The 25225-nt window shown below is 41.1% G+C and overlaps 2 protein-coding genes across 3 annotated transcripts; one reads left to right on the forward strand and one right to left on the reverse strand.

Annotated features, from left to right (window-relative positions):
- Window positions 1–12310: 12310 nt before the first annotated feature.
- Window positions 12311–16206, reverse strand: sgcb (sarcoglycan, beta (dystrophin-associated glycoprotein)). The gene is made up of 6 exons (XM_029430594.1): window positions 16165–16206; window positions 14818–15027; window positions 14502–14687; window positions 14194–14385; window positions 13670–13801; window positions 12311–13471 (listed from the first exon to the last, which is right to left on the reverse strand). Exons 1-6 carry the CDS (start codon window positions 16177–16179, stop codon window positions 13271–13273), a joined length of 936 nt encoding a protein of 311 aa, XP_029286454.1. The 5' UTR covers window positions 16180–16206; the 3' UTR covers window positions 12311–13270.
- Window positions 16207–17583: 1377 nt separating this feature from the next.
- spata18 (spermatogenesis associated 18) lies at window positions 17584–23519 on the forward strand. 2 transcript variants are annotated; one of them, XM_029429971.1, is made up of 12 exons: window positions 17584–17898; window positions 19651–19756; window positions 19868–19983; window positions 20150–20268; window positions 20447–20542; window positions 20641–20775; window positions 20879–21110; window positions 21274–21429; window positions 21525–21700; window positions 21959–22082; window positions 22178–22240; window positions 22530–23519. In XM_029429971.1, the coding sequence occupies exons 1-12, from the start codon at window positions 17812–17814 to the stop codon at window positions 22584–22586; spliced, it is 1467 nt and encodes a 488-aa protein (XP_029285831.1). In that variant the 5' UTR covers window positions 17584–17811; the 3' UTR covers window positions 22587–23519. The 2 variants fall into 2 exon arrangements, 1 of the variants encoding a protein (XP_029285831.1); XR_003832157.1 differs by lacking the exons at window positions 22178–22240; window positions 22530–23519 and having other exon boundaries at window positions 21525–21861.
- The last annotated feature ends 1706 nt before the right edge of the window (window positions 23520–25225 follow it).

Genomic DNA, 25225 nt, shown 5'->3' on the forward strand with positions numbered 1-25225 from the left:
TCCAATGTCATGACTCCTGTAGCGGGGAATACCATACAACATATCTGTAGCTCTTCTCTCATCTACTGAAGAAGAGGAAAGATGTAACTTGTGTTACTGGCTGTGTGGGCAGGGGCTTGATGTCCTTTTCTGATCTGCGATAGTTAAAACTTGTCCTACCTTGTGGACTATGGTCATCATTTCGAGGAAAAGCATCCGTATCTAAATTTCTATCTAACGTGTCCCACTTTCGTCTCTCCGATGACATGGCTTTTAGGGCCCTGAGGCCTTTCCTTTCAGTCCTGTCCTCAGATTCTGCCCTCAAAATCTCAGTTGTGCTGCTGGGTTGGTTGGCAAACTTGTCAAGAGCTCTGCTGGATGCAAGAGAAACACTATTGGCACTAAGAGATGAGTGTTTATTTATCAGTGTCACATCTGCTTTCACTTTGTCTTGTTCTATGTTGTCATCACTTTCACCACTGGAGGGGTTAAAGGAGTCAGGTGGGGGGAGTTCTGGCTCTGCAGGTGGACCCTGCTGTAGAGACGATAAGCCTACATCCAGATTTCTCCTCGGACTGGGGATGGAATGGTCAGACAGGTGACGGCCGATGCCAGTCCACCTTATCTCGGGTGGCAAGTCTAACGCTGTGGTGCCTCTGGGCTGCTCAATCCTTTTATTTTCTACATCAACAAAGCTCATACTGGGAACTCTCTTTGGAGTAAGAGATACATTTATGTCTCCCACACTGTGGAATGGACCTTCTTGTGCAACACTTAGCAGTTCACCCCCCACATGTCTTTGTTTTGTGTGGCCTATCATTTGACCCATGCCACTGAGGGAGAAAGAATTACTTGGTGGTGATGAAGGTTTGATAATTAAACGCTTGTAAGTGATTAGAGAGTCATTATCTGTCCTTGCTGACAGGTAGCTGCTTTGGTTTTCAGTGTATTTTGTCAAATAATTTTCGCTCTCACTGTAGGAAGATGGAGAATTACTTGGCTCGGATAATGGTGTCTTTACATTCAGACGCCTCTTAATGCGTGGGACACCAAGACTCAGGTCAGGAACAATGTGTTCTATCGTCTCAGCCTCACTATTGCTGCTGGAGGATGATTCCCTTTGTAATGGTGCTCTAATATCCAAAGCCCTCCTGATATGGGGGAGTCTCAAATGAAGCTGTACTGAGTCAGACTCCTCTCCTACTTTTGATGATTGGCTTTTGAGCTCTACCCTGGTCTTCCTCTGCACCTCCTCAGTTTGGCTCTGTGGTTGATCCAATTGGATATTGACAGCTTGGGCCACATACAGAGAGTTATAATTCTGGGATGCTTCCTTGTCACTGACAACAGGCGTTCCAACTCCCCTTCTCTTTCGTCTTGTTCTGCTGTTTTTACTCCAAGTTCCACTTTCACTGCTGGAAGAGGAGGGGGAGTCAGGTGGAGGTGATGAGGGCATAATTGGTGGTTCATGTGTATGCGATGTAATTTCAAGACGCTTTCTGAAGCGGGAGATGCCAAGGTTCATTGTGGCCCACCGTGACTGAAGTTCTGGGGTTATGTCTGGTGTTGTGCGCATGTTGTCACTTGTTGTTTTGTCCCCCACATCCTCTGTCAAAACTATATACTTATCTAATTTTATATTGTGGTCTGGCTTCGGATTGCGAGAAATGTTTATCACTGGGGTCTTCTGTGATCTAATGAATTCCTTTTCAGTGGCCGTGGATATGGCAGATACTCCCAATCCTAGTTTAGCATGGTCCCTTCCCTCATCCTCACTGTTGCTTCTGGAAGAGTTTGATTCCAAATGTCGAGAGCCTGGAGACACACTACTAAGAAGCGGATCTGGTTGTGGTGATGGAGCTTTGATATCTAGACGCCTCTTGATGCGCATGGTATGCTCAAGACCCAGGGCAGGCCACTGTGTTTGTGGTTCATGTCTTATAGTTTGGGATACTTTACTTGGAAGCCTTGCCATGTTCATCCGCCCTTGCTCTTGTTTCTTAAGGTGGTTAGTTGTTTCATCCTCACTGTCACTACTAGAAGATGAATCAGGAGGTGGTGATGGTGCTTTGATATCTAGACGCCTCTTGACGCAAGGAATTTGCTTAAGATCAACAGCAGGCCACCTTGTGTCTGGATCATGACTTTGTGTTTGACATTCTTGAAATAGAGGTCCGGCAATGTCCACCTTCCCTGGCCTCTGCTTCTCTGTGTGGCGTGTTGTTTCATCCTCACTTTCACTACTAGAAGATGAATCCGAAGGCGCGGATGGTGCTTTGATATCTAAACGCCTCTTGATGCGCATACTATGCTCAAGATCTAGGGCAGGCCACTGTGTTTGTGGGTCATGACTTTGAGATACTTTACTTGGAAGCCTTCCCATGTGTATCTGTCTTTGCTCTTGTTTCTTTAGGTGGTTTGTTGTTTCATCCTCACTGTCACTACTAGAAGATGAGTCAGGAGGTGGTGATGGAGCTTTGATATCTAGACGCCTCTTGATGCGCATGGTATGCTCAAGACCCAGGGCAGGCCACTGTGTTTGTGGTTCATGTCTTTGAGATACTTTACTTGGAAGCCTTCCCATGTGTATCTGTCCTTGCTCTTGTTTCTTGAGATGGTTTGCTGTTTCATCCTCACTGTCACTACTAGAAGATGAGTCAGGAGGTGGTGATGGAGCTTTGATATCTAGACGCCTCTTGATGCGCATGGTATGCTCAAGACCCAGGGCAGGACCACTGTGTTTGTGGTTCATGTCTTATAGTTTGGGATACTTTACTTGGAAGCCTTGCCATGTTCATCTGCCCTTGCTCTTGTTTCTTGAGGTGGTTAGTTGTTTCATCCTCACTGTCACTACTAGAAGATGAATCAGGAGGTGGTGATGGTGCTTTGATATCTAGACGCCTCTTGACGCAAGGAATTTGCTTAAGATCAACAGCAGGCCACCTTGTGTCTGGATCATGACTTTGTGTTTGAAATTCTTGAAATAGAGGTCCGGCAATGTCCACCTTCCCTGGCCTCTGCTTCTCTGTGTGGCGTGTTGTTTCATCCTCACTTTCACTACTAGAAGATGAATCCGAAGGCGCGGATGGTGCTTTAATATCTAAACGCCTCTTGATGCGCATAGTATGCTTAAGATCTAGGGCAGGCCACTGTGTTTGTGGGTCATGACTTTGAGATACTTTACTTGGAAGCCTTCCCATGTGTATCTGTCCTTGCTCTTGTTTCTTGAGATGGTTTGCTGTTTCATCCTCACTGTCACTACTAGAAGATGAGTCAGGAGGTGGTGATGGAGCTTTGATATCTAGACGCCTCTTGATGCGCATGGTATGCTCAAGACCCAGGGCAGGCCACTGTGTTTGTGGTTCATGTCTTTGAGATACTTTACTTGGAAGCCTTCCCATGTGTATCTGTCCTTGCTCTTGTTTCTTGAGATGGTTTGCTGTTTCATCCTCACTGTCACTACTAGAAGATGAGTCAGGAGGTGGTGATGGAGCTTTGATATCTAGACGCCTCTTGATGCGCATGGTATGCTCAAGACCCAGGGCAGGCCACTGTGTTTGTGGTTCATGTCTTATAGTTTGGGATACTTTACTTGGAAGCCTTGCCATGTTCATCTGCCCTTGCTCTTGTTTCTTGAGGTGGTTAGTTGTTTCATCCTCACTGTCACTACTAGAAGATGAATCAGGAGGTGGTGATGGTGCTTTGATATCTAGACGCCTCTTGACGCAAGGAATTTGCTTAAGATCAACAGCAGGCCACCTTGTGTCTGGATCATGACTTTGTGTTTGAAATTCTTGAAATAGAGGTCCGGCAATGTCCACCTTCCCTGGCCTCTGCTTCTCTGTGTGGCGTGTTGTTTCATCCTCACTTTCACTACTAGAAGATGAATCCGAAGGCGCGGATGGTGCTTTGATATCTAAACGCCTCTTGATGCGCATACTATGCTCAAGATCTAGGGCAGGCCACTGTGTTTGTGGGTCATGACTTTGAGATACTTTACTTGGAAGCCTTCCCATGTGTATCTGTCTTTGCTCTTGTTTCTTTAGGTGGTTTGTTGTTTCATCCTCACTGTCACTACTAGAAGATGAGTCAGGAGGTGGTGATGGAGCTTTGATATCTAGACGCCTCTTGATGCGCATGGTATGCTCAAGACCCAGGGCAGGCCACTGTGTTTGTGGTTCATGTCTTTGAGATACTTTACTTGGAAGCCTTCCCATGTGTATCTGTCCTTGCTCTTGTTTCTTGAGATGGTTTGCTGTTTCATCCTCACTGTCACTACTAGAAGATGAGTCAGGAGGTGGTGATGGAGCTTTGATATCTAGACGCCTCTTGATGCGCATGGTATGCTCAAGACCCAGGGCAGACCACTGTGTTTGTGGTTCATGTCTTATAGTTTGGGATACTTTACTTGGAAGCCTTGCCATGTTCATCTGCCCTTGCTCTTGTTTCTTGAGGTGGTTAGTTGTTTCATCCTCACTGTCACTACCAGAAGATGAATCAGGAGGTGGTGATGGTGCTTTGATATCTAGACGCCTCTTGACGCAAGGAATTTGCTTAAGATCAACAGCAGGCCACCTTGTGTCTGGATCATGACTTTGTGTTTGAAATTCTTGAAATAGAGGTCCGGCAATGTCCACCTTCCCTGGCCTCTGCTTCTCTGTGTGGCGTGTTGTTTCATCCTCACTTTCACTACTAGAAGATGAATCCGAAGGCGCGGATGGTGCTTTAATATCTAAACGCCTCTTGATGCGCATAGTATGCTTAAGATCTAGGGCAGGCCACTGTGTTTGTGGGTCATGACTTTGAGATACTTTACTTGGAAGCCTTCCCATGTGTATCTGTCCTTGCTCTTGTTTCTTGAGATGGTTTGCTGTTTCATCCTCACTGTCACTACTAGAAGATGAGTCAGGAGGTGGTGATGGAGCTTTGATATCTAGACGCCTCTTGATGCGCATGGTATGCTCAAGACCCAGGGCAGGCCACTGTGTTTGTGGTTCATGTCTTTGAGATACTTTACTTGGAAGCCTTCCCATGTGTATCTGTCCTTGCTCTTGTTTCTTGAGATGGTTTGCTGTTTCATCCTCACTGTCACTACTAGAAGATGAGTCAGGAGGTGGTGATGGAGCTTTGATATCTAGACGCCTCTTGATGCGCATGGTATGCTCAAGACCCAGGGCAGGCCACTGTGTTTGTGGTTCATGTCTTATAGTTTGGGATACTTTACTTGGAAGCCTTGCCATGTTCATCTGCCCTTGCTCTTGTTTCTTGAGGTGGTTAGTTGTTTCATCCTCACTGTCACTACTAGAAGATGAATCAGGAGGTGGTGATGGTGCTTTGATATCTAGACGCCTCTTGACGCAAGGAATTTGCTTAAGATCAACAGCAGGCCACCTTGTGTCTGGATCATGACTTTGTGTTTGAAATTCTTGAAATAGAGGTCCGGCAATGTCCACCTTCCCTGGCCTCTGCTTCTCTGTGTGGCGTGTTGTTTCATCCTCACTTTCACTACTAGAAGATGAATCCGAAGGCGCGGATGGTGCTTTAATATCTAAACGCCTCTTGATGCGCATAGTATGCTTAAGATCTAGGGCAGGCCACTGTGTTTGTGGGTCATGACTTTGAGATACTTTACTTGGAAGCCTTCCCATGTGTATCTGTCCTTGCTCTTGTTTCTTGAGATGGTTTGCTGTTTCATCCTCACTGTCACTACTAGAAGATGAGTCAGGAGGTGGTGATGGAGCTTTGATATCTAGACGCCTCTTGATGCGCATGGTATGCTCAAGACCCAGGGCAGGCCACTGTGTTTGTGTTTCATGTCTTATAGTTTGGGATACTTTACTTGGAAGCCTTGCCATATTCATCTGCCCTTGCTCTTGTTTTTTGAGGTTGTTAGTTGTTTCATCCTCACTGTCACTACTAGAAGATGAATCAGGAGGTGGTGATGGTGCTTTGATATCTAGACGCCTCTTGACGCAAGGAATTTGCTTAAGATTAACAGCAGGCCACCTTTGTGTCTGGATCATGACTTTGTGTTTGAAATTCTTGAAATAGAGGTCCAGCAATGTCCACCTTCCCTGGCCTCTGCTTCTCTGTGTGGCGTGTTGTTTCATCCTCACTTTCACTACTAGAAGATGAATCCGAAGGCGCAGATGGTGCTTTGATATCTAAACGCCTCTTGATGCGCATAGTATGCTCAAGATCTAGGGCAGGCCACTGTGTTTGTGGGTCATGACTTTGAGATACTTTACTTGGAAGCCTTCCCATGTGTATCTGTCCTTGCTCTTGTTTCTTTAGGTAGTTTGATGTTTCATTCTCACTGTCACTACTAGAAGATGAGTCAGGAGGTGGTGATGGAGCTTTGATATCTAGACGCCTCTTGATGCGCATGGTATGCTCAAGACCCAGGGCAGGCCACTGTGTTTGTGGTTCATGTCTTATAGTTTGGGATACTTTACTTGGAAGCCTTGCCATGTTCATCTGCCTTTGCTCTTGTTTCTTGAGGTGGTTAGTTGTTTCATCCTCACTGTCACTACTAGAAGATGAATCAGGAGGTGGTGATGGTGCTTTGATATCTAGACGCCTCTTGACGCAAGGAATTTGCTTAAGATCAACAGCAGACCACCTTGTGTCTGGATCATGACTTTGTGTTTGAAATTCTTGAAATAGAGGTCCGGCAATGTCCACCTTCCCTGGCCTCTGCTTCTCTGTGTGGCGTGTTGTTTCATCCTCACTTTCACTACTAGAAGATGAATCCGAAGGCGCGGATGGTGCTTTGATATCTAAACGTCTCTTGATGCGCATAGTATGCTCAAGATCTAGGGCAGGCCACTGTGTTTGTGGGTCATGACTTTGAGATACTTTACTTGGAAGCCTTCCCATGTGTATCTGTCCTTGCTCTTGTTTCTTTAGGTGGTTTGATGTTTCATTCTCACTGTCACTACTAGAAGATGAGTCAGGAGGTGGTGATGGAGCTTTGATATCTAGACGCCTCTTGATGCGCATGGTATGCTCAAGACCCAGGGCAGGCCACTGTGTTTGTGGTTCATGTCTTATAGTTTGGGATACTTTACTTGGAAGCCTTGCCATGTTCATCTGCCCTTGCTCTTGTTTCTTGAGGTGGTTAGTTGTTTCATCCTCACTGTCACTACTAGAAGATGAATCAGGAGGTGGTGATGGTGCTTTGATATCTAGACGCCTCTTGACGCAAGGAATTTGCTTAAGATCAACAGCAGGCCACCTTGTGTCTGGATCATGACTTTGTGTTTGAAATTCTTGAAATAGAGGTCCGGCAATGTCCACCTTCCCTGGCCTCTGCTTCTCTGTGTGGCGTGTTGTTTCATCCTCACTTTCACTACTTTCGTCTGAGTTCACAGTGTAATGTGTAGGCTCATCCTCACTGACATATGAGCTGGAGCTGGACATATCATCCGTCTTCTGTTTATCGGAAGTAGGTACCACAATGAGTTTTGAATCATTAAAAGAACCGCACACACTGCTGGACCTTGCAGACGTGCTTCGAACAGAATCGCTAAATTCAAATTGTTCTTCATTCTCCTGCCATAGGTCAGGGTGTGTTAGGTCGGTGTTACTTGTATGTGGTGACCAATCTGCAAAGGGCTCTGAAGAAAATCCAGGACATTCACTTGTGCCCTCTATGGAAATGTGTGGCAGCTCTACTTTTCTAGCTGCCGAGGAATCATCTTTCTGCTGAACAGAGTGCTCTGCCAGCTGAGGAGACTTGGGTATTGAGTGTTCTCCTCGGGTCATTGGACCCTCATTAAATACTTTGTCAGATTGTGAAGAATCAGAACATGATGACAAGCTTCTCCTCTTCTCCATCTCAACAGGGTCTGGGATGTGTTCAAACTCTATGCTGTGTGTGTTTCCTTCACCAGTAATGGCTGACAGGTCTCTGCCATCTCTCTGGTTATCCTCTGGACTACTCTTTTGCAAATTGTTTTCACTTCCTAAATCTCTAGCTGTATTTGTATACTTCTCAGCCTCAGCTGCTTCACATTCAATCACTTCATCATTATTGATGCTTTCCTGATTGCCACCGTCTACAGTATCATAATATTGTACATTGCCGTCTTCTGTTATATCTATAGTGCTAAATGTGACTCTCCTTTCTCTGTAAGGATCTATTTGTTCTGGTTCCTCATAATTGGAGTAGGCCTCATTGTCATATTGTCTTTGTTCTACAGAGTTGGTTGCGGAGGATGTTTTCTTCTTGGTGACCCTTCTCCAAAGTACATCAATACAAGGTCTTGCTAGGACTCCTAGGATAAAGGCTATCAGAAACGTGATGAAAACAGACAAACACACAGCCAGAGCCAAGTCAGACTGTGTAGCTGTCAGATTCCTTTCTTGTCCTATCCTAGTTGGTGTGCCTTGTGGGATTATTTGTCGACTGGTTCCTGGTAAGCTTCTAGTTTTTCTTTTTGCACCTGCTATTTTACTGATTTGGAGGTTAAAAATAGACACAACTTCGTGTTCTTCAGACACACACACATAGAGTCCTGTGTCTCTCTCTGTGATGTCATTGATGAGCAGACCAGCCTCAGGTTGGCTGACAGATGCCTGACCACTGGGTGTCAACCACATTGAATCTACAACAAAGACAATATCAACAATTAGATTTGACCTACATTGTTTTATATGCATGTTATTTTACACTTTGTTGACTGTTACCTTGTGTAGCGCAAGACAGGAGTATCTCAGTGCCACTATAGACCGTCACATCTTGGTGGAGCTCTGGCCTGTTTTCAGTACTAAAACAGTTAAGATCATCCTCCTCCAACTGCAGCAGGTCTCTGCCTGAGAGGATGGAGGGGGAAGCACACACCATGCTCCAGGCCTGAAGGCCTCTGTCGCTGTCATAGACCATCCGCCTTCTTAGACTGCGCACACTGCAATCACACTGCCAGCTGTTCCCACCCAGCCTAACATTCGCCCCAATGTTACGCAGAGAAAGGTACATCAAAGGATGGAGGCTGGTCAACATGTTGAAGCTCAGATCCAGAACCTTTGAGGGGAACACGATATGGACATACAGCAGATGTTGAGAAGTGATTGTTAAAATAATTAAATGAAAAGTTATCTTAGTAAAAGCGACATTGTCTTTTAATTAGATAATACTTTTATGAAATTGACACTGTGAGACTGTGTGACATCACTGAATGTATTGTTGGAATACTGAATACTCTGGCCATGTTTTCAATAAATTAGATTAAAAAATCAGGGTTACCCGGAGCTGGGATAAATCCTGGATCATCTGTGGATGGAGACTTGTGATGAAGTTATGTTGTAGGTGTAGCTCTTTTAACTGTTGAAGGTGGCTAAGGTCTCCTGGTCGTAGAGTTGAGATCCTGTTGAAGGAGAGCTGCAGAACCTGTAAGGACACACTACCTTCCAGTCCTGGATGACAGAAAACAAAAGCTGTAATTAGAACTCAACAATAACCATGATGGGGTGGCTTCTGGAGGGAGAAAGGAATGTACTGTATGTTATAGGTTTTCTATGAAAATACCAGTTGGTCTCTCTCTCTCTCTGGTTTATTTTAACTGTGAACACTTACAGTATGACATATTGGGGGCTATGAGACTTTTTTTCCGCTCATTCCTTGCTGTCTGCCCCTTTTCACTAGACTGAGACAATCTCCCTGAGAATGCTGGGCTGAAGTAAGGCACTGTGGGTCTGTGCTTCATTAGAGAGGCACTGAGGGTACTGTGAGCTGAATACCAAGCAGGAAAGAAGTCTATGACTGTCAACACAGCTCTTGCCAAGTAAATGGGCTGTCCACATATGTCTTTAAAGGAACCATAGTGAATGCATTTTGTTTTTTTAAATACACATATGTTCAACCAAGCAGCAGGAATTATATGAATAACATGATGCAGGGGGAAACCTAAAAGTTGTACTGCATGTTTACAACTTTCTATGAGTCGCTGGAATGTCAATAAAACTGACTGGCTGAAGGGTGTACAGTGTCATTATCTTGTGAGGTTTAATCATTTCTGAGTGGAGCAAAGTACTAAAGATAAAGGATATCAATGAGGGGGTTTGTTTATATGTAAGAATCAAATGAAAGCAACACACACAGTTTATAGACTTATTCTACCATCTGGACAAAGTAGACAACATTTGGTAAATAATATGCTTACAAGGTGGCCCTACCTTTCAGGTCTGACTCATTGACATTTCTCAACGACACTGCAGAGGGCAATCAAAGGTGTGCATAGTGTTGATTGTGCAAGTTCACTATCCGATGCATAATCTTCAATCACCCACCCACATGGAAAATGTCTTTTTAAAGACGGACATTCATGTGTAATCTACGTGATAAAATTTACACGATGCTAATGGGACACGAAAGAAGTCAAAAAGGTTAAGCTACTCAAAGTAAAAAAAAAATCATCTTCTTTCCCCTAAGCTTTGCTTTGTTTGTGAAATATTATTCACAATATTCTTTATATATTATTATATAATACAATATGTGGCGCAAATTTATTTTAGTTCACTCCTCCACTCTGTCTCTGACTGTAGGTGTCAAACCCCCTCACATTGCACTTCATGTAACCATTAATATTACTATTTAACCTTAGATCATATTGGGTTTGGTCTATAACTCATTATAAGTGACGATGCACTAATGTGAACACTGCACTGTTCATAATTGAAGTTGGTAGTATGAGTTCCTACTCGTATTTGTTGCCAATTATATCTTGATTGTTACATTTTTGTGTGTTGTGTGTAGGATTAATAAATTCTAGCGTTTTTTATACAGTACATGTGTGTTGAGAAGTGTTGGAAAGTAAGTAAGTACATTTACTCAAGTACAGTTTTGAGGTACTTGTATTTTGCTTGAGTATTTCCATTACAGTGTTACTTTATACTTGTACTCCATTACATTTCTGAGGGAAATATTGTACTTTATATCCATCTGTTGAACAGCAATTTCAGATTAAGATTTTACATTAAAAACACATGATCAGTTTATCAAACATTATGCATTGTTATAGATTAAATCAACCATGTATAAAATAAATTCAGTTAGCTCCCTCTTGACCTACTACACTAAAGCATTAAAGTGCTGCGAACATGTAAACACATCAATAATAATGATCCAATATCAAATAAAATAATAATAAAACATTAACAGGGCCAATCCTGACTATACTTTTTTCAATACTGCTGTGCTTTTATAAAATGTTCTGCTGTTCATGTGTGTTTTATATATGGATGTATTACTATTATATTACACTGACTCACCCTGTGGGAATTGCTCTAGCTGATTCCTCTCAACAGATAGCAGCTGCATGGTGGGGGCCCAAGATACGCATCCCCGTCCTCTCCAAGGTCTCAAGCGTTGTCTAGGTCTACCTCTGACATAATGGCTTCCAAGGTTTCTCTCGATGCAGAGAGACAAGCGTGTGATGCTGTTGTTTCCCAGCCATACATTCCTGAGGTTATGATGCGGTCGGTCAAGTGTGACGGAGTCAAGGAGGTTATGAGACAAGTCCAGCTCAGTGACAGAGTCTTGGATCTGTTGCGGCACCGAGGAAAGGCCAGTGGAGGAACAGTTCAACAGGGAAGATCTCTGACAGGTGCAGGACTCTGGACAGGTAGGGGGGTGAGAGGAGCAAAGGAGCCCGAAGGAGACAAGGAGCAGCAGAGCAGCCAAGATCGGCCTCCGTGCCACTGCCATCACAACCTGTCCTGAGAGGACATATAGATCATGAACGACACTTCGGAGATTCAATCAAACAGAATATATGAAATCCATTTTTACCATTAGAATATGCTGTATGAAAGACTGTCTTTCAAATAACATGCCAAACTTGCATAACTCATCACTGGAACGCATTAACTTAAATTAAAAGAAGTACAAGACGTACAATAATATGAACAGTAAATTAACCAAAGAACATTTGACTCACCTGTGTGTCCACTCTTTCTCAGGCTGAAAGGAAAGCTTGTGACGTGTGTCTTTTCACACCAAGTGTGCTTCCAGTGTATTAACTTCGACGGTCTCTGGCTCTTCTGATCAAAGTCTGAAGAGTATTTTTGCTGCGTCGAGCTTAACATGCACCTACCCTAAAGATGCCATTCTGTGAGTCATGCAATCATTTACACGTCTAGTTAATATCTTACTATAATTGTTGCCATCTAAATTTCTGATAGATAACTATGGTCCTGACAGTTTATGGCAAGGAGAACCATGCCCATGTTGTATGAGGTAATAAAACAGCATAACAAGGCACAGTATTCTTTATGGCTTTAAATGACCATGTAAACACTTGAGGCATTTCCGGAAATCAATGATAAGAAGTTTCACATAGCAACAGGTTTCTTTATTGAAACAAACATAGCAATGAGATGTTGGACACGTTTTCAAATAAAGCTGATTTTTTTAATTTAGTCGATCAAAAACATGTTTTCTCACATTAGGTCTGTAATGCTCTGAACACTATCTCATAACATTCTCAACATCAACACTGTTATTTAACAAACAACACAATCCAAAGACTATGATTGCACACAATTCAAACCACTCAATATAGGCTTTAAAACGAGCTACAGGTTTAGACTTTCCTGTCATTCATCAACATTTAAAGATATTTGCGTTAATCTGTAGCATAACTTAAGTGCACACACTCTCCTTCGGTTTTTTAATATTGTCTTATTTCGCTGTAAAAAAAGATTTTGCAACAAAATTGGAATATTACAAATATATTATTCATCATCTCTTGTAAATCCATTGGCACGTGCATGATAGACAGTCCAAGAAAGAGACCTACTCTGCTTTAGCGTTACTGGATGTCTTCAAATGCATCTTATGTTTTAAAGTTTATCCCAAATGTAATATTACACAGTGTACACATCATGTAGAGTTGAAACAACAAAACAAATGAGCAAATAAAATCTTATACAACCCCTCTGCAAGGTTTGTATATTATTAATACTGGACGGTAAGGCAAAAAAGTTAAAACTGCAGTTTCTCTATCAATGGGCATTGTAAAGCACAGTATGATGATACATCTCGGAGTGTTATGTACTGACATGGCATTGCACATCTGTAAAACAATAAAAATACTTCAGCACTTACAAGTATGTTCATATCTTTGGCCAAGTGTCAATGATCTGTAACGCAATTCTTGTTTGGCAACTAACATGAGGAATACAGAATTTGACGGGTATACTGCGGAGGTATTATTATGTGCAAGTCATGATGAATTGTAATCTTTGACAGGCTGGAGGGAGATGTAAAAGCAGACTCTAGTCAAGTCTCTTAGTGAACTTTTCCACACGGGTTATCTGACGTTTGGCAACCCATGTTGGGGTATTTCACCTGCACACGGAACAGAGTCCCATCCGCACACATACAGAGCTTATACCTCTCCATGCCTTCATCGAAATACACATCTCCTGCAGAATTAGGGATGCGTGTAGCGTTGAACATCACTGATCCATTGAGGACGATGCTGTTCTCCTGCAAAGATAAAATAACCCATTCATATTCATCTGCTTTAAACTGTATTCATGCAAAACCTTTATTTTTTAATTGCAGGGATTTTGCACCAAAGTGGTAAACGTGCACTCCTCAACCCCCCCCCCCCCCCCCCCCCCCCCCCCCCGTGTCACACATCAACTCTGGTAAACAGGACATGTTGCCACACTCCACACTTACAGCCCTGAGCTCGATGTCTCCACCCATTTTGAACTCTACAGTCCGGCCCATGATGTTGACGCCCTCGTTTCCACGAATGATGGCCTTGCCGTCCCCTTTAATGCTCAGGTCGGACGATGCACTACTGGTGATCTAGAGACAAAACACAAGATCTGTAAACCCTTACACACTAAATTTGAATGCAACAATACAACAAGGCTTCATCTTTGAGTTATTATTTTGTCATTTATCAGCTTTGCACACCTGCTTTTAGTTTCTCCGACTCTGTCAACATTGGTGAACTGCAAACTTCTCGTCTCTCTGGATATTCACATATCCAGTCTGGGCTTTGCTATTGGAATTTCTACCAGAATTTACACTTTACCCTCTTTACCCTTTACACTCATAAAGTTCAGTGTGTTCTTGGGAACTTGTATTGCTTTATTTATAAATTGTCAAAATTGAAAAACTGAACATAACTTATGTTAGACTATAATCACGTTTTTTTTGTTGCGGCTTTCAGACGTTATCAGCATTATACACACCCTTTCTGTGGAAGCCTTTTTAACACTGAGAACTTTGACTCCTTTGGGCAAATGGAACTCATGGTTTTCAAAGTCCGTGCTGAAGAACGTGGTCTGTGTTCGAGGGTCTGTGAAGGATATGCCAACATCACTGACGATGGAGGTCTTGTCCTTCTCCACACTCAGCTTAGTGGTGCCTTGCTGGAACACAACCTGGAAGTATACATAACATAAGAGAGAAGAGTTATACAAGTGTGCACACAATGTGTCCCTTTTCATGTTTTCAAAAATGCTCAGCGTTCACTGGAAGCATCCTCTGTGTTTCTCACCGGATTATTGTTGCCAACAAGGACTAGGTCCTGGTCCTTGCGGCCTCCTACTGAGCTCTTGTGCAGTGGGTGAACGATGCCCATGTCCGCCTTCTGTTTGAAGCGCAGCAGGCCACTCTCATGGAACTCCATACTGTCGCACCCATTCGGACCGATACGGATCACCGTCCATATTACCAGAGTGATCTGAGGGACAGCGGAGATGTTTTAAATCTTAAAAAACATAATGATCAATGACACGATGCAAAATCTTTACCATCGTTTTTAGGAAAGTGTAATCAAGAGGATCCATTAGATGGACATGTGCAGTACTCACAATGAGGTTAATTAAGGCGAGGATGAAGAGGAGGATGACGATGCAAACAGCCATGTTTCCCTTGCGTCCTCTCAGTCCTGTCTTATGAAGACGTTCTTCTTCTATGGGTACATAGCCTGCTTTGAAGTTACTGTTGTGTTCCTTGTTGATAGTACGTCTTTCTATAGCCTTCTCCCGCATGGACTTCTTCACAGGCCCATTGGAACTCTCCTGGAAGGCAAAACAATCTCTGAGGCATGACACTAAAATCTATATGTTTTGCAGTACGTAGTAGCATAACAGTAAGAGGCTGCTTCAACTGTGTGAAGGAGAGATACTGCAGGTCCTTCCAACCTGCTGCTGCAGACTTTATAATCAACAGTAGACCACACATACCAAAACTGACAATTCACTCATATCATGTACAATATCAATGTATACTAAACTGAGCAATATCAATATTTCCTATGTGTAATAATGTGAACTGTTCAGTCCATCTACTTATATTTAGGTTTTTTACTTATTTAGGATATTTTTCTTTTTTTTCTTTACTGATGATTCTTGTTATTTCACTATCTCCGTTGTTGTTGTTGTTGTTGTTGTTGTAACACTGCACATGTCCCAGCTGTAACACTAATACAGGATTATCTTATCTAACATAGAGTTGAACTTTTAAAATGAAATCCCCCCCCCCCCTAGGCTGGATAGGCTACTCTCCTAAAAATCACAGTTTAATGTTACACATAGAAGTTGTGTATTGTTTTCATGCTTTTCTATCTCAGATTCGTAAAACATGGCTGTCTGTGTATATGGAATTCACCACAAATCTACATTTACTGCCCATAGCCATATCAAACTTAAGTTCTTAGCTCATGTCAGAGTACACAATTAGCAACATATACCAGATAAATGCTGGTTAAGACGAGTTCATTTCACACCCTGGCTCCTGTTTATCTCCTGTGTCTCTTGTGCTCTGCGTTGGAATGCATCTCAGTTAAATGCCCCACGACTGCCCGTCTGTGGCCAGAACTAAAAATAAACTGCACTCATTTCATCAGCGAAATATAGAAGTAACTGTCGACTGCCTCATTATCAAGCAGCTTCTATGCTCTTTATATTAGCAAAATGCAATGTTGTTAAACAGCAGAGCTGTTACAATAATAGCATTTTTATTTCCATATAACGCTAGGTATAATAACGAAGCGGAGGCCAGTATTTATTACACGGAGGGCCGACAACAAAGCCCAGTATGTTTATATGTATTACTTTAGGTTATTAGTGAACATATATTATTGTCCTCTTAACAAACAACTGAGCAAAAAACGGCGAATAATACAAGCTAAACAACAAATATTGAACAAAACGGACCTGTTCAGACGCCATGTTGACCCTCCCTCTCCTGCCTGCAGAGTGACACGGGGCATACCACTTTTAACAGTCAAAGGCGAACACACTGGTTATGTTGTGAGTTATTTACGGGACGATACTTATTACTGAATAAAAATGTATTTTTAATACGATAAGAACAACCCTAGGGCATTTTTATTTGCACAGCACGTACTCAACAAAAGGACGTTTCTGTGATAATAAAAGATGGTTCATTCCAAGTTCAACAAGCCAATGAGAGAAGGATCCTTAAATAGAAAAATATGTCCATTCATATTTTCCATAGGTAAACTGCCAAGCGGGCCATAACACTCATGTCTCATTCAACAATACAATCTAACAAGAAACTAATCTATTACACAGTTATAATATAACCTACATCTAGCAGTTATATTGGAAATAGTTGTTATATAGTTGTTATTGTTCCTAGTATTATTTTCTTTTAATTTTAATTATATATCTTTCTATTCTTTATGTTATTGACTTTTGTATCGTTTGTATTTCAGCTTAATATGTTTATTGTATGTATCAAAAACCAAGACACATTTCTATATTATAATAATAACTTGGCAAAAAACCATACCCTGATTCTTATTTCAAAGTTAGCACAAAATGTATGAAGAACATCTCTTTTGACTTAATCTTTTAATACTTAATGCTAACCATTGATTAAGTTTCTTTAACTGTATTATTATTATTATTATTATTATTATTATTATTATTATTATTATTATTATTATTATTATTATTCATGTTTATGGAAATTGCCATCAGTAACTGTATAATACTATATACAATACCTCAACAGTATGCCTGTTTGCCTCTTATGTGCAGTAGTCTTCTCCTTTATGCTACAATAATTTGTTATAATATAATTTACGCTGCTTGTTATGGTTTAAATGTGCCTATAATCTGACAACAGTACTAAACCTGATATTATAATAACTAAATGAATACATAAATAAATGACTCATTAAATAAATAAATGCCTCAATGATCAAATAAATGTGCAGGTTTATTTTTAATACATATACTCAAATATTATTTATTTATTTGACAAATTAATAATAATAATAATAATAATAATAATAATAATACTAATATATTTAATTTGAAAGAGGCTTTCATTTTCAAATAAATTATTTTTCTTTATTATTGCATTTCTTTATTATAATGTCAGCTTTTGTTCCATGACAATACTCCCTGCACGTGTAACTCAAATTAGAATGGACTACTGTATTGTAATCGGATTTACTCCAACACAGAGCCACTTGTTCGGAAACATCAGCATATCTGTGTTACTGAGCTACAAGGTTTTGGTGTCGTTTGACAGTCTGACATTACAACCTTATTTACACCACGGGGGAACAGAACCTGCAGAGGAGTGACAGAGAGAGAAGTGCTCGTGATGGTTTACGCGTCAGAAGTTATTTAAATTTAAAACACTGTAGTTTTAGTTTGTCGGCTTGTCTCCTCACTTGGTTGCCACAACTGAGGCGGTGCTTGGCATCTGAGTCGTAGGTGGAGAAAAGCTGCCAGGACAGGAATTTTTACTGCACTCCCCTTTAGGCGGCTGTTGTCCTCCTGCAGGGGCATTTTAAACCTCCGGGGAGGCCTGTTAGGACGGACATGGCCGACACTTTGAGGAGACTTACCAATACAGCTTCTTTCAGCGTCTTACAAAACAAGCTCGAGAGCTGGCACAGAGACTACCATGTAAGTGCATCAATAATTAAAGACCGACCTAAATCTAACCAGAGCATTTCATCAGTGATCTGTTCCACGGTGCTTATGTAAGGAATTAGCGACTAAATGTTACATTTGTGTAAACTTTTTAGTCAAAGCGTTGCAGGTAACATTACCTTCCTCCTCTAGAAATGATAAAATGCTTTGTTTATTGCTGTCGACGGGTGATTGTTTCCTCTCTCTCGTAAAATGGAGATTTTTGTTTTATACCCATTATAAGGTTATTTTAATTATGGATGAAGCAATTGAAGCACAGTGGTTTGTATGATGCATGAACTAATTTGAAAGACTACAGTAAAGGAATGCAAAGCTTGTTTAGATTACATTGATTTGCCAGGTAGAGTTTGGTTGCTATGGACGCCGGTCGCCATGGCTACGGTTGGAGTTTTCCAAAGATCTTTTTCTGTAAAGATGGTTCACGTCCTGTCACTTCCGGTAGACATCCCCTGAGCGGCTACACCGGAACAGTTGCAGAGGGACCGGAACTGTGTTTTTATTTATTTCATTATATTATTTTGTTTCTTTATTGAACAAATTGCAAATGTCACACATTTTGACAATAAGAAACACAGTGCACATGTCACACATTAAAACATGGCATGCGTCGACCACAGGTGGTGAGAAAAATAGACAAAAGTAAATACATAAAAAATAATATAAATACAAAGAACAAATTAATATTTAAGGGACAGTTAGGAAAATAAAAGTATTTTTGCATTATTTTATGAACATGTATATGACCATGCATTTATCCTATTGCTTTTTTAACCAACTTTATTGAGACAATAATACAAGTTTACAGCAATATATTGTAAAGATTACAGTGTGGTTATACTTTTTAACAGTATTTTTAGTTTGTACATTCAAATAGGTTATAGAGGAAATGTATTGTTTGATATGAACAGTCAGCTCTAAAATGTTTCCTTTTTGCTTTGATTTATTTGACATAAAAAAACACACAACACACACACACAACAAATCATACACTGAAAAATACATATTCATTAACATAAAGTCCATAGGATAACAACATAGATTTAAAAATAGCTAATTTCCATTGTGATCCTTAAGAATCTGGATTTGTGAATGTGAAATATAGTCAAAATAATGAGCCAATCAATCAAATAGAACGGCTAACTGAGATTCAGTGAATACAAACAATACATTTTTCCTAAGTAATATAAACTGAGAGTAGATATGATCAGCAGTTAATCGTGACAACCTACTCCAATGTTGTTTTGTTTATGGCCAAGACCAAAATACATAATCAATCTGAATTTCTCTGAGCTCTCCCAATAAGGTACAACTGCATTAATGTCTTTCTTGAGTTTCTGCGAATAATGTTGATTAGTTGGTGGATACATGTTGCCTCTGACTCTTTCTTTGGTCTGTGAGTGAGGAATCTGCCCTCTTCTGTCTGTTAAAACAATTCCTTCTTTGGGTATAAATAATTATAAAAAGTAAAAAAGATTTTTTTTTTTTTACAATAATAAACAATTCCACAATAATAAAATTATATATTTAGCTCTAAAATAAAATATATAGGGTACAACAGAAGAGCAAGCCTATAGGACATTTCAAATGGTTTATGGTTTTGAATTAAAAAATTGACTGACTGAATAGTCACAGTCATCTCCCGATCAGCTTATGTCTGGAATTAACTTGGCTAACTTAACTTTGTCTTGTTCATTAGCCTATTGTTTGTCATATTTACCTTTCCAGGTGAATTCCTGTGACCACAATCTAAATAGATGTTGTGAGCTGATTGAACTAACCGCCAAGATCCAGGGTCAACTGTTCGCCATCCTTAACCTCACAGCTGCTGAAGGTAAGCTTTACATTTGCAGTAAAGGGCAGCATAGCAGTATAACATTAACCAGGTTCAAAAATCCCCCATGAGCTCTTCAATACACACTCCGTTTTTACACTCATGACTCAGGTGGACATTATGCTGGAGTGGACACTCTCAAATCACGCCTGCTGCCGTGGCTTGGAACTTGTTTCTCAATGGCGAGGCCCTCGGTCACTGATGACACCAGTCTGCAGCTCATCCAGGTGACATCATCTGCTCCTGGGCTTATTTACACAGAAAGTCTCTTTCAGAAATTCATCAAAATCCTCCAGTGTAACAAAGTGTACCACCAATTCAAGTCATTTTCTTCTATTACTGGCCATCTGCTGTAGTGGTTACTGTATATCATAATTCATTGGTTATGCGCAGGATTCAGTGGAAAAGGACAGAAGGATCAGGGATCTCTCTGTCTCCCATGACAGTGACATGCAGAAGAAGGACACCCAGCTGTGCTCCACTCGCCTGCAGTTGGACTCCATCAGAGCAGAGTGAGTCTAAGAGATATAAGACTGCAGAAGTAGAGAACTGCTGCTGCCAGGCAGTTTCCTACCTCAACTAGCATGGCTCATGTTTAGATGTATTTGGATACAAGTGATGTATGTAATTTAATTGCATGTACTGAAATGAAACGCACCATTACATTTCCTGATTGTTTTATTTGATCAGATTGGTTGATACTCAGGAGCAACTGGATGACACAAAGAGCAAATCAGCAACCACTCTGCTGGCGACTGAAGAAGAAATATTGCAACTGAAAGCAGAGTGGGTGATACACTAAACTAGTACCGTAATATATTGGTTTTTAAATGCAATATACAGGTCGTGCTCCTCTGTTGACGTCAAGCGTGTCCGTGTTTCAGTTTGCGGTCAGCACGTGAGCATGTGGAGATTTATAAGAGGAAGCTGGAGGCTTTTGATGACTATGAGCGGCAGATTCGCTTGCTGAGAGATGAAGTGTCCTACTTGAGCACAGACAAGGCCATGCTGCAAGAGAGGTATACCCCCGTGCAAATACTGTACTCACACCCACTCACACACACACCACTACTCAGGACAGTGACTCCAATGTAAATGTGTTTTTCTTTCCGTCTCTCTCAGGTTGGTGAGGAGTCGTTCTCCGAGCCCCTTGCCAAGGCTCAGTCGCTCTTCCAGCCCCATGAGGAGTGAGTCGCCCACCAGAGCTCAGCTCACCAACTCCTCGCGCTACGCACGCCTTGTATCACGCTTCAATGACCTGTATGCTGTGGAGCGGCTGGAGGCACAGATCTTGCTTCGACGCCATATTGTTGACTTAGAGATGGTCCAGAAAATCATCTTCATTGCTGTTGTGGTATGACTGTAATTATTTTAGAAGCGCATGCAGAGAAAATGAGTGCCACATCTGTTTAATTGGACTGCCCAATTGCTTGATTTAATCAAGGTTGTATAGGATTGGCTGATATATAAGGCAATTGACTTTAAAATGTCTTGTTTTTCATGTTATCATGTCTCAGGAATCCTTTAAGACTGCAAAACTGGCTTACCGTCATTTCAAACTGCGTGTGAGAAAGACTTTGTCCCCACACTTTGAGCTGGAAAGTCTGGAGGATGCAGCTGTGGACTACATTGTCAGAAACCTGGACCTCTATGACATTCAGGCCAGCATCAATGTAGGACTACACACTTCTCTCATGTCTCCTCTCTGCAGCATTTAATAATTTGATGCTGAAAAGGGCATCTGTCTGTGCTTTTCATATCTCCGCAGGATGTGATCAATGCCATGAATGTGAACCCTCGGATCTCTTTTCCGCCAGAGGTGGACTTTGTCCTCATCAGCACCTTGATCAGGGAGACGTGCAGGGTGGCGTTTGCCATGCAGACACTGGACCCCCCGCTTGACTTTGCCTTTGCCAGTGATGGAGAACTTTACGATGACAGCAAGTCAGTCCTTTGTACAGTACTTTGTCTAATAGTATGTTTCTTTTTACAGGAATTTGGCTCTCACAAGAGGTTTCAGAGAGTAAAGCTGTAGTGTTGAAGTTAACTTATCATGCCACATGACCCATCTAGCATGGCCCTGTGAACTGCAGCATATCTCTGAGGTTATTTGCTGTCTCTACCAGTAGATGTCCCCCTCACACACATACGTTCTCACAGCTCTCCCTCACTCTTTTCCCTAACCACTCCTCTGCCCGACAGGTACCGTCGTAGCTACGACTCCGAGTTAACTGCTCCTCTGGTGATGTACCACGTGTGGCCAGCCTTGTTGGAAGGACTTGCTGTGGTGGTGAAGGGCGAGGCTGTGTCTCGAAGGGGTGCTCTGGTACTGACTGTATAATACTTAAAAAAAATATCACAGTTAATTTAAGTGCAACAAAAGTCTCATGTTTTCCGTCGTCATGTGTCTTATTTTTGCAGTGGAGCAGAAGCAGGAGCTCCAGCCCCGTGCGCTCTCGCTCTCTCAGCCCAACTCGCAGTCTTGTAAGTCTCTCGTAATATTTGACAACGCAACCAAACACACAGCACGATAGGCACCATTTGGGGTTTTGTTTAAGTGGATTGCATCCCTTTGTTGGGTTTAACATTGCTCAACTCAATTTCAATCTCAAATGCATCACTCTTTTTACTTAACATGCATGCACACCCATGGACTCAAGGGTATGAACTTCAAAAATCTAAGCTACATTTATTTGGATCTGTTTTCTTTAAATTTTACTCAATTGATGTACATGTCATTAACAGTGTGATTGTTTTTGTTTTTTTCTCCCAGGCATTTCTTAGCAAAAGAAGCCTGTCTCCTGAACGTCTCACAGCCAGCCGCCTGTGAACTCCGGCCTTTCTTTCAAACCGGACAGTAATTTACACATGTGCTTGAAATAACGTTTGAGGCGTATCTATCTGTATGGTTACACGTGTGCTTCCACCAAATAAAGCATTGGAATCCTTAAATACTGTACAACCCAAAGGCTGCTCAGAGTTTACATTGTTTGAGGGCAGTTTAATGGGACGCTTATTTGAGTTCAGTACATTATCGATAAAGCAAAAATAGTGTCGCAGCTAACTGAGCAATTGTCTTAGTTGACTATATTTACTCTGAGATAGATAATACTAACAGTATTAATGTGCTTATCAAAATTTAAAAGGTATTTTTCAGGGGAAAACTAGACCTGCACAGTAGACCTTTCTACAGAAACTATATAGTGGCAATATGGGGTGGCAGAAGCTCAATCCGTTGGGACTTGGCTTGAATTCCCCAAACGGACCACCTGTGGAGTGTTGACTGGTATTTTGAGAGGTACAAGTTCACCTCCTGATGGGCACTGCCAAGGTGTCCTTGAGCAAGACACCGGACCCCTACTGGATGTGGAGGTCCGGTGGAAATGGAAGATTCAAAATCCTCCATTTCCTTTTCCATATATTTAGCCGTTACTCCTCTTAACCTTTGACCAAAAATCTTGGTAGCAGAATTGTCTATGCGTATTGTTTGACATGTGGTGCTAATGATCAGCGCTTTAACTCCTCCAGTACTTGAGTGGTCGTTGAGAGTTTTTTATTTCTCATTTTTGTCTTTTGGTGCTGTTTTGTATTACTGGACATTTATTTGAGATGAAGTAAAACATTTAAACAATTCGGTTTAAAAACATTTAACATAGCACGATATGTTTATGACATGAAAAACTGAAGATGGTTTAAGTTTAAAATATATGTTTTAAATCAGATTTTTCCATAGTGTTAGTTATTGTGTACAAGAATAGGATCAGTAGTATGCATTTAATATGACGATTCTATTTATTTATTTTTATATATTTACAATTGACTGTATATCACTACTAACATAATCCAGTAGTACTGTACTTAATCTGCTCTTTAATGGCTTGAATTTACAAAATAGTCAATACTGTAGGATGAATTCATGTTGATTTCATTATGATTGGATTTGTGTGATGAACATTTTTGTGGACTGTGCCTTTTATTATTGCTTTTTTAAAGAATAAATGACAAATCTTTAGTTTCCTGCAACTCCAAGTTGTTTTCATTTTTTTGTTAATTGTGTTTTTTCTTTTATTGGCTATGAATGATTCTTTTTCTGTAGCCTGCAGTGAAGAAACACCGGTTAATAGTCCAAAGATATGTTCTCATGTATACACAGTGTTGGATGTAATTAGACCAATTAGAATTGACCGCATGCAGGGACACATCTATAGCAAACTAACAATGAATGCTGTTCTCTCTTGAATCTTGGGCTCTCAAAGGATTCCACTGTAGTTACTTTTCCACAATAGGCTCAATAATCACGGAATGAATACTACCCCGTTTAACCGTTAGATGGTGCTGCTACTCCATCGTGAATGTGAGCCCAGAGAGTTAAACGCACAGCAGTGGTTGCAGGACAGAATCAATGCAACTTAACTTTCTGAAGAGAGAGATAGTTTTTCCACCCATTAAGCGCATCCCACATGGTATCACACGACGCCGCTATACATTAAACATAAATAATATAACAAGACATCTTCCAGCAAACACATCAAGAGAAAAACATCTGATATAACACCATAGGTATTTCTTTACACTTTCAAATGACATATATATTAATGTGCAAAAATAGTTAAATAGATAATACACTGAAAATAAATGTTTCAATCCTTAAGTTTATACTGATAGAGGACCTTTAAAAAATATATTTGAATAGCCATCTGAGCCACTCTGCATCATCCATGTGTGCGAATGCGACAGGGTGTTTACGTTTGAATGCAATCCTTGAGGGAACCCCAGCAGCAACATCACAGCCGTGATGCCTTCATAAATTGTTTTAGTATCCTCAGCCATCTAATTAGGTCTCTAGGCCTTGCTCAGTCCTGCACCCGCCTGCCTCACCAGGCAAACAAATTATACTGCAGGCTCTTCAAACCATAATATCTCAAATCAGACATTTGCTCCGCAGAGCAGAAAGTGAGCTCTAACAGGCCTCTGTGACCTCTGAGTCCTTAAGAACTCACTGACAAATCCTATAGTCTGTAAATGAGGTAGAGTGGTTTTGTTCATTTACTGCTATCCAGGATTATTGAATAGAAAATATGATCATTTCTTTAGTGGATTAGATGAAAATGATACTGATCTACTTATTAACAGTATTTGTCTTCACTGATACTGATTAAAGATTACATGGTGGGTTGGTGGCATCAGCATCGCATCAGAGGATGCTGCATAAACTGTGATTTTGTGTATCTTAAATGCTAAGAACTGCATATCTTATCTTATGTTTTTACATACAGAAGGCAACACTTTGTTATGATTTCGGTGCCATTGCAATGTAAAGATAAATCCCACACTGATTTATGTGCCATTTCTCCAAAGGCAGACATCCAAAATTCAAGTGTATCCGCACAAGAATATAAAAACAAATCCCTTGTTAAAACTTGAATTAGCAATGCTGGGAGACTTGGAGAATATATTCGGGAAAGAACC

This window comes from Cottoperca gobio, chromosome 4 (genome assembly GCF_900634415.1).
Source record: "Cottoperca gobio chromosome 4, fCotGob3.1, whole genome shotgun sequence".
Taxonomy (NCBI): Eukaryota; Metazoa; Chordata; class Actinopteri; order Perciformes; family Bovichtidae; genus Cottoperca; species Cottoperca gobio.